This window comes from Monopterus albus, unplaced genomic scaffold, assembly GCF_001952655.1.
Source record: "Monopterus albus unplaced genomic scaffold, M_albus_1.0 scaffold51.1, whole genome shotgun sequence".
NCBI lineage: Eukaryota > Metazoa > Chordata > Actinopteri > Synbranchiformes > Synbranchidae > Monopterus > Monopterus albus.
Genome location: NW_018127931.1, coordinates 5,281,892 through 5,296,585, shown reverse-complemented (window position 1 = coordinate 5,296,585; position 14,694 = coordinate 5,281,892). Strand labels below are relative to the sequence as shown.

Sequence of the window (14,694 nt, the reverse complement as noted above, 5' to 3'; positions counted from 1 at the left end):
ATGATATATTTTGGCTGACTGTAGCACCCCCCACTGTTGACTGAGCATAAAATTCTATCGGGTGAGACAAGCTTGGTTATGCTTCATGTCTTATATTATTATAATAATATTATAATATTATATATTTCAAAGATAAACCGTGCATGTAGTGCCCCAGAGTAGCGAAAGTTAACACAATTTTACTGGCCTGCTCAGTGTGGTCCTGTGCCTAGAATCCAATTTTGGTTGCTTTTGGACATAGAGATATACTATTTGACACCTTTCTATCCCACCCACTCATCTTCAGTGGCCAATAGCAGGAGAATGGTAAGGCATATTGCTGGATGAGTGGTATGGTTGTTTTGGGTGTGCTCCAAAAAGGGGATTGACCAAGTTTGGTGAGGAATAGATGATGCATGGAGAATAGGGAGTGGCAAAAGGGTTTTACAAAAAAATTCAAAATAGCAGAAAATCTAGTCAGACAGTTTCAAAGGCAAAAAAACTTTGGAAGCTTCCAAGGAATGCAAAGAAACAAAGAACTATTTTCTAGACCTCGCAGGTCAAGAGATATTAATGAAAATGTAAAAAGGTCACATAAATGCCCATAATTGACCACCAGGTGGTGCAAATGAGGTCAGGTTTTTGTAGGCAGTGTGTCTTGTCACAAGGAAGACATGCACTAAGTTTGCTATTATCTTTAAAAGTTTTTGAAGTATAAAAAAAGAAAAATAGGAAAAAGTAATTTTCAATTACAAGAATCCTACAGGATTGCAAGAGGTGCGCTATACTCCTTCAGAGCTCGCACACCTAATTAAAAGTATTTCAAAACTAAACAAACTCAAAACTAGGCCCAAATAACTCTCTCTGACCTTTACAGTGGGCATAGGGCATGTTCATCACATAATCCTCTCCACGGTTGAGAAAAGTGAGTCGAGCCTCCCCATCCAATATGGCCGACAGAGAGTTTCCTAAAAATGTAGGTAAACAATGTAATTGGTAGACATGAGGGCTACATGTAGAACGTCAAATAATTAATAAATTAATAAGTAAGTGGCGTGGTGTGTTGGTGGTGTGTGTGTGTGTGTTTGTACCATAGAACTTGGACTTTGCGAGGATGCTGCCACTGAGGCAGAATCCATCCTTCCTGTTGCTAACATAGAAGGCTGACACTGGAGGATGATGGGATACCTGAAAAACACACAGTCTCTAATTTGTGCCTCTAATGAGGTAGAAACATAAAGGGAATTTCAGCTATTTAAATAAACCAAAGACTCATCGCCAATAGTGGATGTACTGGACAGCCAAACCTAAAGCAATGCGCTTTAAGGGAATCATCTGTTGACTCAATTTATCAGTCTTTATTGAAATTACTCTTGGCATGACTCATGTTCTCATAAAGCTGATGGTACCTGTTCTGCGATGTAGAAGGTCTTGCTGTTGGCTTTCTGGTGGAGCCACAAGCAGCGGAACGTCTCTCCAATGATGGGATTGTAAGGCTTCTTCAACCCCTGTGGATTCAAAACAGAATTTTAGTGCAACACACCATATATAGAAATCATGTAGCTCATCAGCATGGAGTCAGATATACAGTACATGTTTTTCTGCTGACCTTTGGCTTTTTGTAAAATCCAGAGATGTACCACTTCACCACCTTCTTCATTCGACTGTAGGCGTTCTCTTCGATTGCAGCCCTGAGAATGAAACCAAACTTAGAACAATGGTCCTCTTGAGCACGTGCTGTGTATTCCATCTGCTGTTACAGAAATCTCTTGATTATCTTGTCCAGCTTTTAAAAATCATTTCTTCCTGCAATAATGTATCCAGAAAACTACTTCACAGCGAGCAGTCATCCTGTCTTGCTTTCTTCTGTCAGTACAGCACCACCCCATAAAAAAAAAAAAAAAAATCACAAAAACATGAATGTTTCTGCCATTAACATTTTGGGGGATATTTACGAAGGTTTTGCAGCTCGTTTTCTGGCACTAAACAGTGAAATTTCATGTTTATATTTGCTACAGAGACACAATGGAGTTTTGCAGCAGAGAAACATTAGAAATGCAGCACCACATGAATTTGTGGATTTGGTCTGCGATATGTATTTCCCATTAAGGGATGCAAAAATCATAGAGGGGTGAATGGAAATAAAGAGTTAATAAAAGAGTTAAGAACATGTTTGAGGAGGAAGAGGGTGTTTGTAAATCACACTGCTGACCAGAGAAGAATGTGAGAGACTTTTATAGGCTTTCAGGTCGAACCATGCTTCAATTGCTGAAGAAAATAAAAGATTATTTAACTGTCAGGACACTATGTGACTGAAGTTACAAAATGTGTTTGTTGATCTCTTCAAGTTAACTATAAATTGCCTGTAGGAGTGAGTGTGGGTGTGTGTGGTTGTCTGTCTCTAAGTATCAGCACTGTGATAGACTGGTGGCCTGTCCAGGGTGGACCCCGCCTCTCGCTCAATGTCTGCTGGGATTGGCTACAGACCCCGTGACCCTCGTTAGGATAAGCAGTATAGAAAATGGATGGATCATTTTTTACAGTACAAATGGAATCCTCATGTCATTGTTTTACCTCATTATTAGCCCTGAAATGCAACCGTTCCAACTTTTTTTTGGAATGTGTTGCAGGCATCAGAATTGAAGTGAATGTTTATATTGAAGAAAGAATAAAACTGATGAGGTATCACATCAAATAATGTGCTGCTGTATTCTTTTCAATGTAACACAGGACACAGATTATTTACAAATCACTATTTTCAGTTTTACTTTTGATTTTACATGCCATCTCAACTTTTTTCTGATTTGGGATTGTACACACTCTTTGCAACCTTGAAAATTAAAACTCTTTTTTTTGGTATATCAGCATTACTTCATTAAGTGATATGCAGGCTCCTTTTCTGATTTTCTTTCTAAAAAACTTGTACAAATAAAGAAATAGCACAAGCTTAAAGGTTGTCTGTCTCTAAGTATCAGCACTGTAATAAAGAAATAGCACAAGCTTAAAAGGATGCATTCTTCTGGAAGTCTAAATTATTAGAAGTTAAACACAAAAAAGTCTTACGGCAAACAAAAGGTTGGGCTTACTCTGAGAGAAAGTCGGCGTGGTAGTAGTAGTCTGAGAGTTTGTCCAGGAAGGACCGTGGTTCCAAGATAAAGGTGGGCAGCACCACCTTGGACAGGTCCATACCAGGTCGGACCTGCTTCAGCAGAGTCCAGATGAGAGATTTATTTTCTTCTGATACAGTCTCTGTCTGGGCAGCCTCACCAGCCTGGAGAGGGAAATGCACACTTTAGTAGACATGTTATAATTCACTCACTCCTATATGTAGACTTTTACACAAAGAATCAATGACTCCAAATGCTTCAAATCTTATGCAAATGATAGTGCAACTGGTGTGTAAAAGAAGGCTTTGATTAGTCCTAACTATGAACATTTTGCCTGAGTGTCAGTAGGTGTTTAATTAGAGAGCTGTCAAACAGATTTTCATCTGTATAGAAATGCATATTAGCACTTTCACAGTTGTCATCAGACCACTGCCACCCACACACACCAATCCACACAGACTGTGATCAAAGCCTGTCAATGTTGCAGCTTTCTTAACTGCCCGAGCAGCAGAACATGTTAGTTTCTGCTCATTATAAGAAACAAGAAACTTTATAAGAAAAAATCCTTTAGCTGAAGATTTAATTCAAGGTTAAGATGAAAGTGGTTGCTAGAAATCCTGAGATATCCTTTGTATGTGAACAGTGGACTTGAATCTACCTCTCCCAGTTCCTCATGGGACTGTTCCAGGTACAGGGTTTCCCATAGATGTTCATTGGGATCGAGGTCAATGTATGAGTTGTCTTGACGTTCCGACGTGTCACTGTCACTCTCCTCACTCTTCTCCAGGCCTTCTGGGTCTGACTCCTCATGGTCCTGCTCTCCCTCCCGGTCTGACTTGTCTGAGTACAGGTCTGGATCTTTCAAATGGTCACTGTCATTGAACCTGGAGGAAGAAAGGTGGATAGAGTGGTGAGGAGGTTCACCACAACAAAAAAGTCGGTAGCTTAAACCTTTGAAGGGGAAACTGTTTAATTTCCCTACTCACTGGAACCCTTGCATGTTGTGGGCTCGAAGGAGGCTGTAGAAATTAATGGAGTGCTCTCCACCAGTGGTTACTGTACTCATGTCCCCTTTCCCGTCACCGATCATGGTTCTCTTCAGCAGGCTGGAGCACTTCAGGGCAAGCTCCAAGGCATCCATCCAGCATCGACCTAGGAGAGGCATACACACTTTAGTAGTGTTTTATGATGATGTTTCTAGTATTTCCCATAATCACTTCCTGCCCTTTTCCAGATATCATTCTAGAGGGTAGTACAGCTTAAAATCTTTCTGAACAACTGTGCTGCAGTCACAATGAAAAGTTGGAAAAAAAATCCCTTTGTGTTTGGTGCATCCAGGGGATACAGTTTTACACACCTGGGCAAAGAAATACAAGCGTGGACAAGAAATACTGTGCACTGGCTAGAAAATAAAAAGTGAATTTTGATTTGCCTTCTATGGTTTTCCCCAGGCTTTCAAATGTCTTAGGTGCTCACCTGGAGTGGAGGGTTTAATGAAAATATATGTGGATTAACTCATTTGTACAGGTAGGCAGGCATATCTGCTATATGACTGCTACACTGTAGGAACGGAGAAAACAGTAGTGGGGAATGCCGCACAACCCACATGTGTGAGGAGCACCTGTTTTATATACAAGTAATCTTCTTTTGCTGGCATTGGACATTTTCCACTACATTTTTAAACAGTGCTTTAAACATTTTGACCAGTGGTTTTCATCAGAAAAAGATGTTACAGGTGAACATGCCTAATTTGTACAGCTACCAGGTGTTAGACATGAACATTTCATAAAATCCCTCATCAATTCTGCAGGTGTAAAACAGATCGAGCTTTTCAGGCACACACATTATAAGGTAATGAAGTGGTTTGAAGAACAAATATTAGGATTAGTGCTACTTCCTTATACTGATATTATATGTTGATATTAACATTAATTTAAGAACCTGATACCAATGTGATGCCAATTCATAGGCTTATCTCTAATCGCTCAATGTAAGATGAGAATGGACAGACACAAATTAAAGACAAATAGCTTGAAGTGTGAATGACAGCCTGTCTCCTACCATCAGACTCGGAAGCAGCCCGGAAGATGAGGTGGCTGCTGGGTAGAGGCTGTGTGATGGAGCCCACTGCTTCTCCTTTAGGACCCTGTTAGGAGTGACAAATAAATAGAGAAAATACACGTTACATAGCAGGTTCAGTTTCTCTTTTCCTTTTGAGATAGTTTAAATATCTCCTTTGGCACTTATTTCACTTGTCGTGTTTGTATTGCTTTTTTCATTTTTTAATCATTTATATGTGCAAACAGAGGAAATCTAGACTCCAGCGTATGTCATTATGTAAATGAGCTATGAGAGGAGGCAGAGGGCACAGAAGCTGCACGAGCAAAGTGTTTATTTCAATACTGACGAGGATGATGGGGAGAACAGGAACACTGTAATCTCAAACACTGACTGCTAATTGTGATTCAAGCCTTTTCACAGTGCAAAAGGGAAAACACTTGATATGTGAGGTCTGTGATGAATACCAAATCACAGTTGGAGTGGACAGAGCTCTGAAAGCAGGGCAAATGGAGGATGTACACTGCCAAATTTAAAAATGGCTGGCCAGAAGTGTAATTTTCCATGTTTGTCCTAATTTAAACAGAGATGAGATCTTAAATATGCATTTAACAGTTAGATCTGTTTAACAGTTAGTTTTGACTGCAGGGGACAAAGGATTTAGTTTTTAATGGCTGGTCCTTTCCCCCAGATTATCTACTTGCTTTCAATTTGGTTTGTTCATCACTGGTGAATAAAACAAACTGTATCCAAATTCAATCATTTGCATAACAAATCCCTGGCATTCTTCTCCTTCTTTAGAGTTCTACCCATCAATCTGCTGCGATCAATAATCAGAGTCTAATGTCAAAGACTTTTTTCAAACCAATATAATGTGTTGAGCAGGAGAGGAAAACTGCTGACTTGGAATATTATTGGGTGGAGGAATGAGCACTTTGAGGGACTCTGAAAAGGGGACACACTGGAGGACATGCTCCAGTTATTGAGGTATCACACTGCTCAGCCTCCCTGGGAAAGCTTATGCCATGATGCTGGAGAGGAGGTTCCAACCAACTGTCAAACCCCAGGTCCATAAGGAGCGATATGGATTCTGTCCTGGTAGTGCAACAGTGGATCAACTCTGTCCTGCTGTAAGACCCATGACCTCTGACGGAGACCCAACTTTCTGACACTTGGCCCTAAATTATGCCACAGAATTTGTTGGTAGCCTTCAGTTTTCATAATGCCATATACACAGTCAAGACGTCCAGTGCCTGAAGCAGCAAAACAACGCCAAAACATCAATGAACCTCCACCGTGTTTGACTGTAGGGAGCGTTCTTTTCTTTGAAAGCCTCACTTTGTTTTCTGAAAACAGCAGAATGATATGCTTGACCACAGAGCTCTATTTTAGTCTCATCTGGGAATGTCCACAGGACATTCTCCCAGAAGGATTATGGCTCCCTCGGGTAAGTTGTGGCAAACCCCAGGCTGGCTTTTTCATGTTTCTGTATCAGCAGTACCATGGCGTCCCTTGTTAAACATTTTGAAAATGGTGCACACAGTGGACACAGGAACAGGAAATGGACTTGTAGCCTTGAAACTGTCCATGCTTTTCCAGTAATGTGGAACAACCATTTCTGATGATTTTGAAAAGGTGCCAATAATCCTGTCCATTTCATTTTTTCCCTCTGCTTTTTTTGTTCTAATGCAAATGAAAGAATAAACATGAAAATACCAAAGAATTTGTGACTGCAACAGTTTTCTGGGGGAAGTGATGCGTTATCTGGCAGAAATGCAAGAGTACCAATATTTTTGCCCATGACTGTATATGAGACGACTGATCTCATTCTTAGGATTATACAGTAAATAAAAAGGTAAAGTCAGCAGCAGGCTGGGTAGTTTTTAAAATAAAGACTGAAAATGGGAAACAATTAGCTTGGCTGTGTTGAAAGATAACACACTGATTACAATTAGTTACACACAATACTATTTAATCCAGGGAGTCAATGCATGGCAAAGAAACAGTCCAACACATAAACCAGCTAAAACTGTAAACTGTCACTGTTACACTTTGGCTTTTTTAACTGATTAAAAAAATGAGAAACGACATTACAATAAGCTTTGCAGTGAGTTTTTATTGGACCCTTGGACAGAGACAGACTACCTTCCTGCCAAACCTTTGCACTTAAAAAATTTAGAACTCAGAGATCCATCTGTGAATGTTAATCAGAAGAAACCGTTGGAACTAACCTAACAGCTTCTGCTGAAAAAAACAAATTGCTGCAATGAGTTTGAGTTTCACTTGCTCAGTTTCTTTTGAGTCTTGTAAGATTTTCCCCTTTAGAGACCAACCACAGCCTTTCAGATTTCATATTTCTCTGCTCAGAGGGCACCAATTTTAAAAATAACTGCACAGATGGTCTAGTTTTAAGAAAGTGCCTTTTTTCCTCTGGCTACTGCTCTTTAATGCTACCATTAAAACAGAAAAAAAAATCAGGCCAGACATTTCATGATCTCAGCCAACATTCACACCACTTGCTTCCTTTTTGCATTCATTATTCCATTTTATCCTTTACACTCCTTTCATTTGTTCATGTTAGTATCCTTTACTCTGTTCAGTGGCTGAGAATTCTATACTTTGCTGCTGTGACCAACTACTGGACTTAAATTGCTTAGAGTTTTGATGCTTCCATGACTTTTCCATCTTCTAACATAAGTCAGATTGTTTGGCTTGCCTGTATCCATTTGTTTGTTAAAATTTAATATTTTCTGGACAGCTGAAGAGTCTGGTTTTCTCTGCAGTGAGCTGTAAACCATCATCTAATTAAATGAACCCCAGACATGTGTCATTCTGGAAGTTCCCCAGAGGATCTCACTTATTTCCCTATTTTTCAAACATGGACAACACTGACTCAGTGCTCTGTGATTTTTCCAAAATATCACTGATTGGTGTGAATTCTGTATTGTATGGTACATTCTGACCTTGACAGCCCAGATGGACTGCTCCAGTGGGTGGAAGAGCTTGAAGCAAAAACCGTCTTTCTTGGAGGGCCTCTCGATCAGTTCGCAGGCATTAAGCAACACTGTTCCCACCCATTGCCCGTTTTTGTGGGTTTTATAGATGAGCAGAACACCTGGTTTCAGCACACACCACAGCTTGGTCCAGCTCTTCAGAGTGCCACGGATCTAGAGTGGAAACGCAAAAATATGAATACCATTCTTTCATAAATCGTCTAGTGCAACCTGAAGCTAAATTACACAAACAAGTATTTCTAACTTTTTTCAAAGTAAAGCAACTAAGGTTTACTAGAAAGGTTTCTAGATGTTTGTGGTGACATCACAAGCCAATCTGAATATGTATGATTCCATTATAAAACTATTTTCATGTCACAATGTTTGCTGGAAATACATCTATGAAAGTTAGATGAGCTAATACTAAAACCTTTTTAAACAAGTAGTTGTCGTAACTGTACAAAGACCAAACACATTATGTGCATCTTGTTCCCACCTTTAGCCAGTCAGCCATGACAATGACAGAGGGATCAGTGATGGTGCTGAGCAGCTCCTTGGTTGCCCTCTTCTTTTCTTCCCTGTAGTTTTTCTTCTGCACCTTAAAGCAGCACAGAGAGATAAACGATGCTTAGAACAATCAATCTGTACACCTGTGAATGTTAATATTCCACACCTTTTCTTTCTCATTTACATTTTGTAGCAAATAATAGAGTGGAATCACACTTCTCATTGTCTGTTAAAATAACACCCGGTATGTTCTGATTGCAGTGTGAGATATATGCTACATTCAGGCCCTCCTTTAAATGTAATAAATCCTATCTTATATATTGTGGGACATTACTGGCCACATTGAAAGGAACAAATCTCTACCTCTGTCATGTACAGCATTCTATACATAGTAACTTACAGAGTAGAGATGGGTATATCAAACTAATATGCTATTTGATATTCGCTGGGAAGTATTTGACAAATATTAAGCATTGCTTTAATCTGAAGAACAGCACTCTGTATTTTCCAGTTGCTTATAAAATGGTAGGTGACTGTCACGTACCTCATTATAGTGTTATTTCTAGATGACGGTAAAAGCACGGGAAAACAGTGGCTCTTTGATTTTAAAGACATAACCATAGCCACATGAAATATTACAGTAGAATTTTTTTCATTTAATGACTTTTTGAATATTCCGTAATCATTGCCCATCCCTATTACAGAGTTAACCCAATGTGAAACAGTCCATGGCAGCATCAGTGAACAGACTATATGTAACACTCTCCCCCTATAAGAATATATTTACAATTCATAATGCCTGGCTTGAGGATTAGTGTCCATATAAGCAAGAATTAAGCTGATTTAATGTAATTTACCTTGAGTGACTCTTTCTTGGTGAGCTTTCCTCCAGACACTGATACATCTTTGTCTGAGCCATTGTACAGCTTTGTTTCAGACTGTCAATACACAAGGGGTAAAACAATAGTTTATTAGCAAAAAAATATAACTGATTCATCTCTGAATACATCAGTATTTGACTTTGTCCTTAGAATCATAATATAGTTAATTATTCATTCATCTGTCATGGTCATGCTGACTTTGGGAAATAAAATATTACTCAAACATGTCTAGTGATTATAACCAAAGCTTCACTGTGAGGATTTGGATTTCAAAGTGTGTACCATCCACTTAACAATCATCAGCTTATTTTATTGATGCACTCTGGGTAATCTGACTAAATGAAAGCTAAGGTACAAAATGTTGCCACTTAAATACAAATCTATTATCATAAATAATATAAATCAGCCTACTGAAATGAGGATATTACATTAGATTTCTTAGCAATAACATTAGCAAAGAGCTGCAGAAGCACAGAAAAACAGCACCTAGAAATGACTAATCTTTCTTAATTGATGCCCGTTTACTTCCCTAGTAACCCAGTAGCAGAGTGAATTCTATAAATGCTAGTGCAGGTGTGTCTGCCAGCTCCCTTTGCAAGCCAGTTAGAGTGATTTAAAGTGGAGAAACATATGGCAATGTGTAGGGATCTTGAAGCAAGGCATCTTGAGGCCGTAAATGCAGGGTTGGAGAAGGACTGAAGGTACGTGATAACAAGATCTAAAGCTGAACTCGGTCTTTCATTTATTTAGAACCAATCCATAGTTTATCTTGGCTGAGACTGCACCAATCATATTAAAACACAGTGTCCAGATCATCTGTTACATCTGGTTGCTAATGATCTCCCCAGCCTCAACAGCCTTTTTTGGGTCATTATTAAAAAGAGCATTTAGGACTTCACTACAGGTAAAAGCTCTAAGGGCAAAACTAGGAGATACCACGCCACTGGGTATGTACAACTTTGCATTATAGTGGCATCAGGTAAAAGAAAAGCTATGTAAAACGCTTTAATGAATTCTGCACTGCTAATAACAGTTTGCAGAACAGCAAAATTGCCAAGATAACCGAAATTTGTTTTCTATTAAATTTTATTAAATGTTTTCTATTAAAATAATAGGATCACAATAGAACAAAGGCATCCCTCTATCATTTTAAACTTGACTAAGCTTGACTACAGCATGCCATAGTGTATATAACATAAAGCCTCGATTTAAGAGCTGTAAACTCGGACAATTTGTATATATTTCAGCAATCATAACTTATCTCAGCATTTAAAATGTAGCATTATTTCCTCTACATATGCATTATTATCAGAAAAATACTATACCTCCTTTAAGTGGTTAGAACAAATTCTGCTAGGTTGTTTGGGAGATGTGAGGCTGCTCGGGGAATTTCCTTCATCCAAAGCTTGAGGTGTTTGGGGTCAGTTAATGGCAAAGTATTTCAAGTCTTATCTTTCCCAGATTCATTTGTACAACCTGGAGTAACACAGAAATTTCCCCTATACTTAATTTTATGCCCAACAAGATACTGTGTTGCTATTTTCTCATAGATATTTTCTATAATCTCTACCCCAGAACCTGTCTGGGTGCATGGTATTACGGGATATCAGAATAGGGCAAACTGAAATCTCACTCATCTTTAATTTCGCCAATGCATTTTGATACAGCTACACTAGCTTAACTTGAGTTGCAGTGATCACGTACAGTGCGTGCGGACAGAGGTCTGTCCAACTAGCCCATATGTGTGGACACTCAAAGCGTGTTTTTGATTGTTTTTGTAAGGTGAGTGATATACTCAATAATGCCAGCCACTGCAGCACATCAAAACAACAATGAATACATTATCATAGACAATATACTGCACATTGCACACCCCATAAGAGAACCTAAAAAATAATTGAGGCCCACAAATATAGATTCATCTAAATCTTGTCTTGATGTTGGGAAGCCTTGGGTAAGTTTTTTTTTGAAAGAGGCCCATCTCTGAAATGCTCATTCTCTGTTGTGACTCAGTGTCTTAGACACCCACGTTTGAACTGACAAACATATTTGATGTGGACCTCGACAAATAAACCAGACAGGCCTCCTCCACATTGCTCGCTTGAAAGAAGATTGTTTGAATTTCAGCTGATAAATGTTTGATGTGTACAGTGTATTCAATATGCGAGTCATCTCAGTGTAGGTTATTTGATGCCTCAGGCAAGACTGGAAAAAGGAAAGAACTGCACTAATTCCATATTGTCTTTTCTTATCAGAACATGCAACCTAAGCATCCAGTCGTTACTACCCACCTATTAAAATACATCAAGTCAGCGGAGTGATTTTTCTTACCTTGCTCTTAGATATGGAATGCGAGTCCTCTTTCAAAGGCAGAGGCAAGAGGTCCTCCTTACCTCTCTCAAAACCTGTAACAGAAAACATGATGACAGAGTAAATTCTCAATCTATCAATGTGTCCCTGGATGACCGGAAACCAACCTCATTCAATTAGACAACCAGTTTGCTATGGATTCAGTTTAAACCCTCTGCTGCTGTGCCCACCAAAATGAAGATGATTTTGACTTTGGGACTTCCAGCCTGTACTCGGCACAGATGTTTCTGTACACTATGCCAGCCACTTGGTTATGGTGTTCTATGTATGCCCTGCCTGCTAGCATCTTGCACGCCGCTGTTATGTGCTGGATTGTCTCAGGGCATCTTTGCACAGCCTGCACCTGGGGTCCTGTCTGGTATGGTAGACCCCTGTCTCTATTGATCGGACATTGTTCTTTCCCTTCAGCTGAAATTGGCTTTAAACAAACTGGTTAGACAACAGGCATCTGTATATGCCCCCATAGGTTATATGGGTTCTTTGTATTGGTACTCAATGTATTTTCAGAATACAATGTATTTTCAAAATAGATAATTGATCAAAAGTCATTTATCAAGCAAAATTACCAAACACGCTCCTGTCCTACCTCTTATATTTTCTCAAACTTTGCTGTTTTTCTCAGTTTTATATAATTGTAAATGGAAAGTCTTTGGCTTTTAGACTACTGGTGAAAAGAAGGTCAAAGAAGTTATCTTGGGTTGTAAGAATGTGACAATCATTACTTGTATTTTTTCAGATTTATTGACTTTTTCGAAAGACACAGTTAATTACTAATGAAAACGATAATTTGTTGCAGCCCTAGTTTGCTCTGTACAACTTTATTTTTCTGATCGGTAAGCATCAACATGTCTGTTTTTGTGATTCATCAAGATCTCATTGGCTAGATCAGATGGCTGTTTTAATCTATATTTTGGCTAGCACAGTATGGATCCTGAAAACGGATAAAGAAAAAGTCATTTGCTACAGCATGACGCTCGCCTAAACTCCACCTTAGGATTTCTAATCTTAATTAGTGAGCTAGTTTCTAACCAGTCTAACCCCTGCAACAGATTCCCCACTGAGATCCCTGCAGGTGAGGAAATTTGTGACAGTCTGTAAATATTTTATAGTTTCCATCTCTTAGACACAGACCATCTGTATTCAGACATGAGAGTGAAGGAACTGCTGTCTCACCAAATGAGACATTTCCAAAAGATAAAAGAGACATCCCATTTGACCAGCCATTTGCTTCAATAAAACATGCTGTCCTTGAGATGAGACAGCTCAGAGCCTGAATTCTCTATAAATTACATTTTAGAAGAAATCCGAAACAACACAAATTCCATGCTTGAATATGGTAATAGCAACATGATGCTCAGTGCATCCTAGAGATGGTTTTGTGCAGAAATGGGTTTGTCATATCCACTTTTTTGTCAACCTGTCTCATTTGGCCTGCTACCTCAATCTGAACTAATGCCTTTCAACAACATCCTACATATGCTTGCTTGCTGGTGAGGTATTATGTGCACATAGAGGAAATAATAAAAACTGAGGCAAGACAAACTAGGAAATACTAGGCAATTTGACCATATAACCCTGGTACTGGCCTCTCTTCACTGGCTTCCAGTGTGTTTTAGAATTCATTTTAAGCTATTGATTTTTGTTTTAGACTGTTCTGACTAGATTACTCAAATCCTCAAGACCCAAGGTTCCCAGGGCCAGATACAAACGCTGGGGTGACTGTGCTTTTATTGTTGCAGCTCCTAAATTGTGGAATGGTTTACCTTTTAATGTTAGATTATCTAGAGACTTAACAACTTTTAAATCATTGGTTAAAACATATTTATTCACTTTGGCTTTTAATACATAGTATTGTCTGAATCTTCCTTCTTTTAACTGTTGATTTTGTGTAGTTCATGTCTTTATGCTCCTATGTTGTTTTATTTCTCTACTGACATTATTTATTCTGGTTTTTGTATTGCCCGTGTAAAGTACTTTGGTCAACGAGATGTTTCTTTTAAAGTGCTATTTTTGATTTTGATTGAAACTCCTAATTTGTTTCAGGGGGAGTTTCCTTTGATTAACTACAACCTCAAATCAGAAAAAGTTGGGGTGGTACAATATGTAAAATCACAATTAAAACTGAAAATAGTGATCTCTAAATCATCTGTATCCTGTATTACAATGAAAACAATACAACAGCATATTGTTTGATGTGATACCTCATCAATTTTATTCTTTGTTCAAAATAAACACTCACTTCAATTTTGATGCCTGCAACACATTCCAAAAAAAAAGGCACAGTAAAACATTTACCACGGTGTGGTGTTGCCATTCCTTTTCACAATGGTCATTTGCATTTCAGGGCTAATAATGAGGTAAAACAATGAAAGGATGATTCCTTTTGAAACAGGTGATCTCAACAGGTGACTGCCATCATTATTTGGTACAAAAGTGGCATCCAAGACAGGCTGATCCTTTTAGGAGCAAAGATGGGCCGAGGATCACCAGTTCGCCAACATATGGATGAGAAAATCATTTAACTGTTTAAAGAGACTATGGCATGCTTTTCCTTGTTTTTTAAGCATCTACAATGTTACAAATATCAACTTAGACATGACCTAAAGCTAAAAAATTATGAGGTCTACATACAGTGGGTACGGAAAGTATTCAGACCCCCTTAAATTTTCCACTCTTTGTTATATTGCAGCCATATGCTAAAATCATTTAAGTTCATTTTTTTCCTCATTAATGTACACACAGCACCCCATATTGACAGAAAAAAACAGAATTTGACATTTTTGCAGATTTATTAAAAAA

General features: G+C 38.6%; 1 protein-coding gene across 3 annotated transcripts in view; it reads right to left on the bottom strand.

Annotated features, from left to right (window-relative positions):
- The window catches only part of osbpl8 (oxysterol binding protein-like 8), a 98,426-nt gene that overhangs the window by 13,737 nt on the left and 69,995 nt on the right, over positions 1-14,694 (bottom strand). For all 3 annotated transcript variants that reach the window (XM_020601298.1, XM_020601301.1, XM_020601299.1), the window contains exons 5-16: positions 11,857-11,930; positions 9,502-9,582; positions 8,634-8,735; positions 8,108-8,311; positions 5,148-5,232; positions 4,073-4,238; positions 3,745-3,970; positions 3,066-3,250; positions 1,589-1,670; positions 1,389-1,487; positions 1,071-1,167; positions 849-947 (exon numbers count right to left, since the gene is read on the bottom strand). In XM_020601298.1, coding sequence (XP_020456954.1) covers positions 849-947; positions 1,071-1,167; positions 1,389-1,487; positions 1,589-1,670; positions 3,066-3,250; positions 3,745-3,970; positions 4,073-4,238; positions 5,148-5,232; positions 8,108-8,311; positions 8,634-8,735; positions 9,502-9,582; positions 11,857-11,930 — 1,500 coding nt within the window. The remainder of the gene's footprint in view (positions 1-848; positions 948-1,070; positions 1,168-1,388; positions 1,488-1,588; positions 1,671-3,065; positions 3,251-3,744; positions 3,971-4,072; positions 4,239-5,147; positions 5,233-8,107; positions 8,312-8,633; positions 8,736-9,501; positions 9,583-11,856; positions 11,931-14,694) is intronic.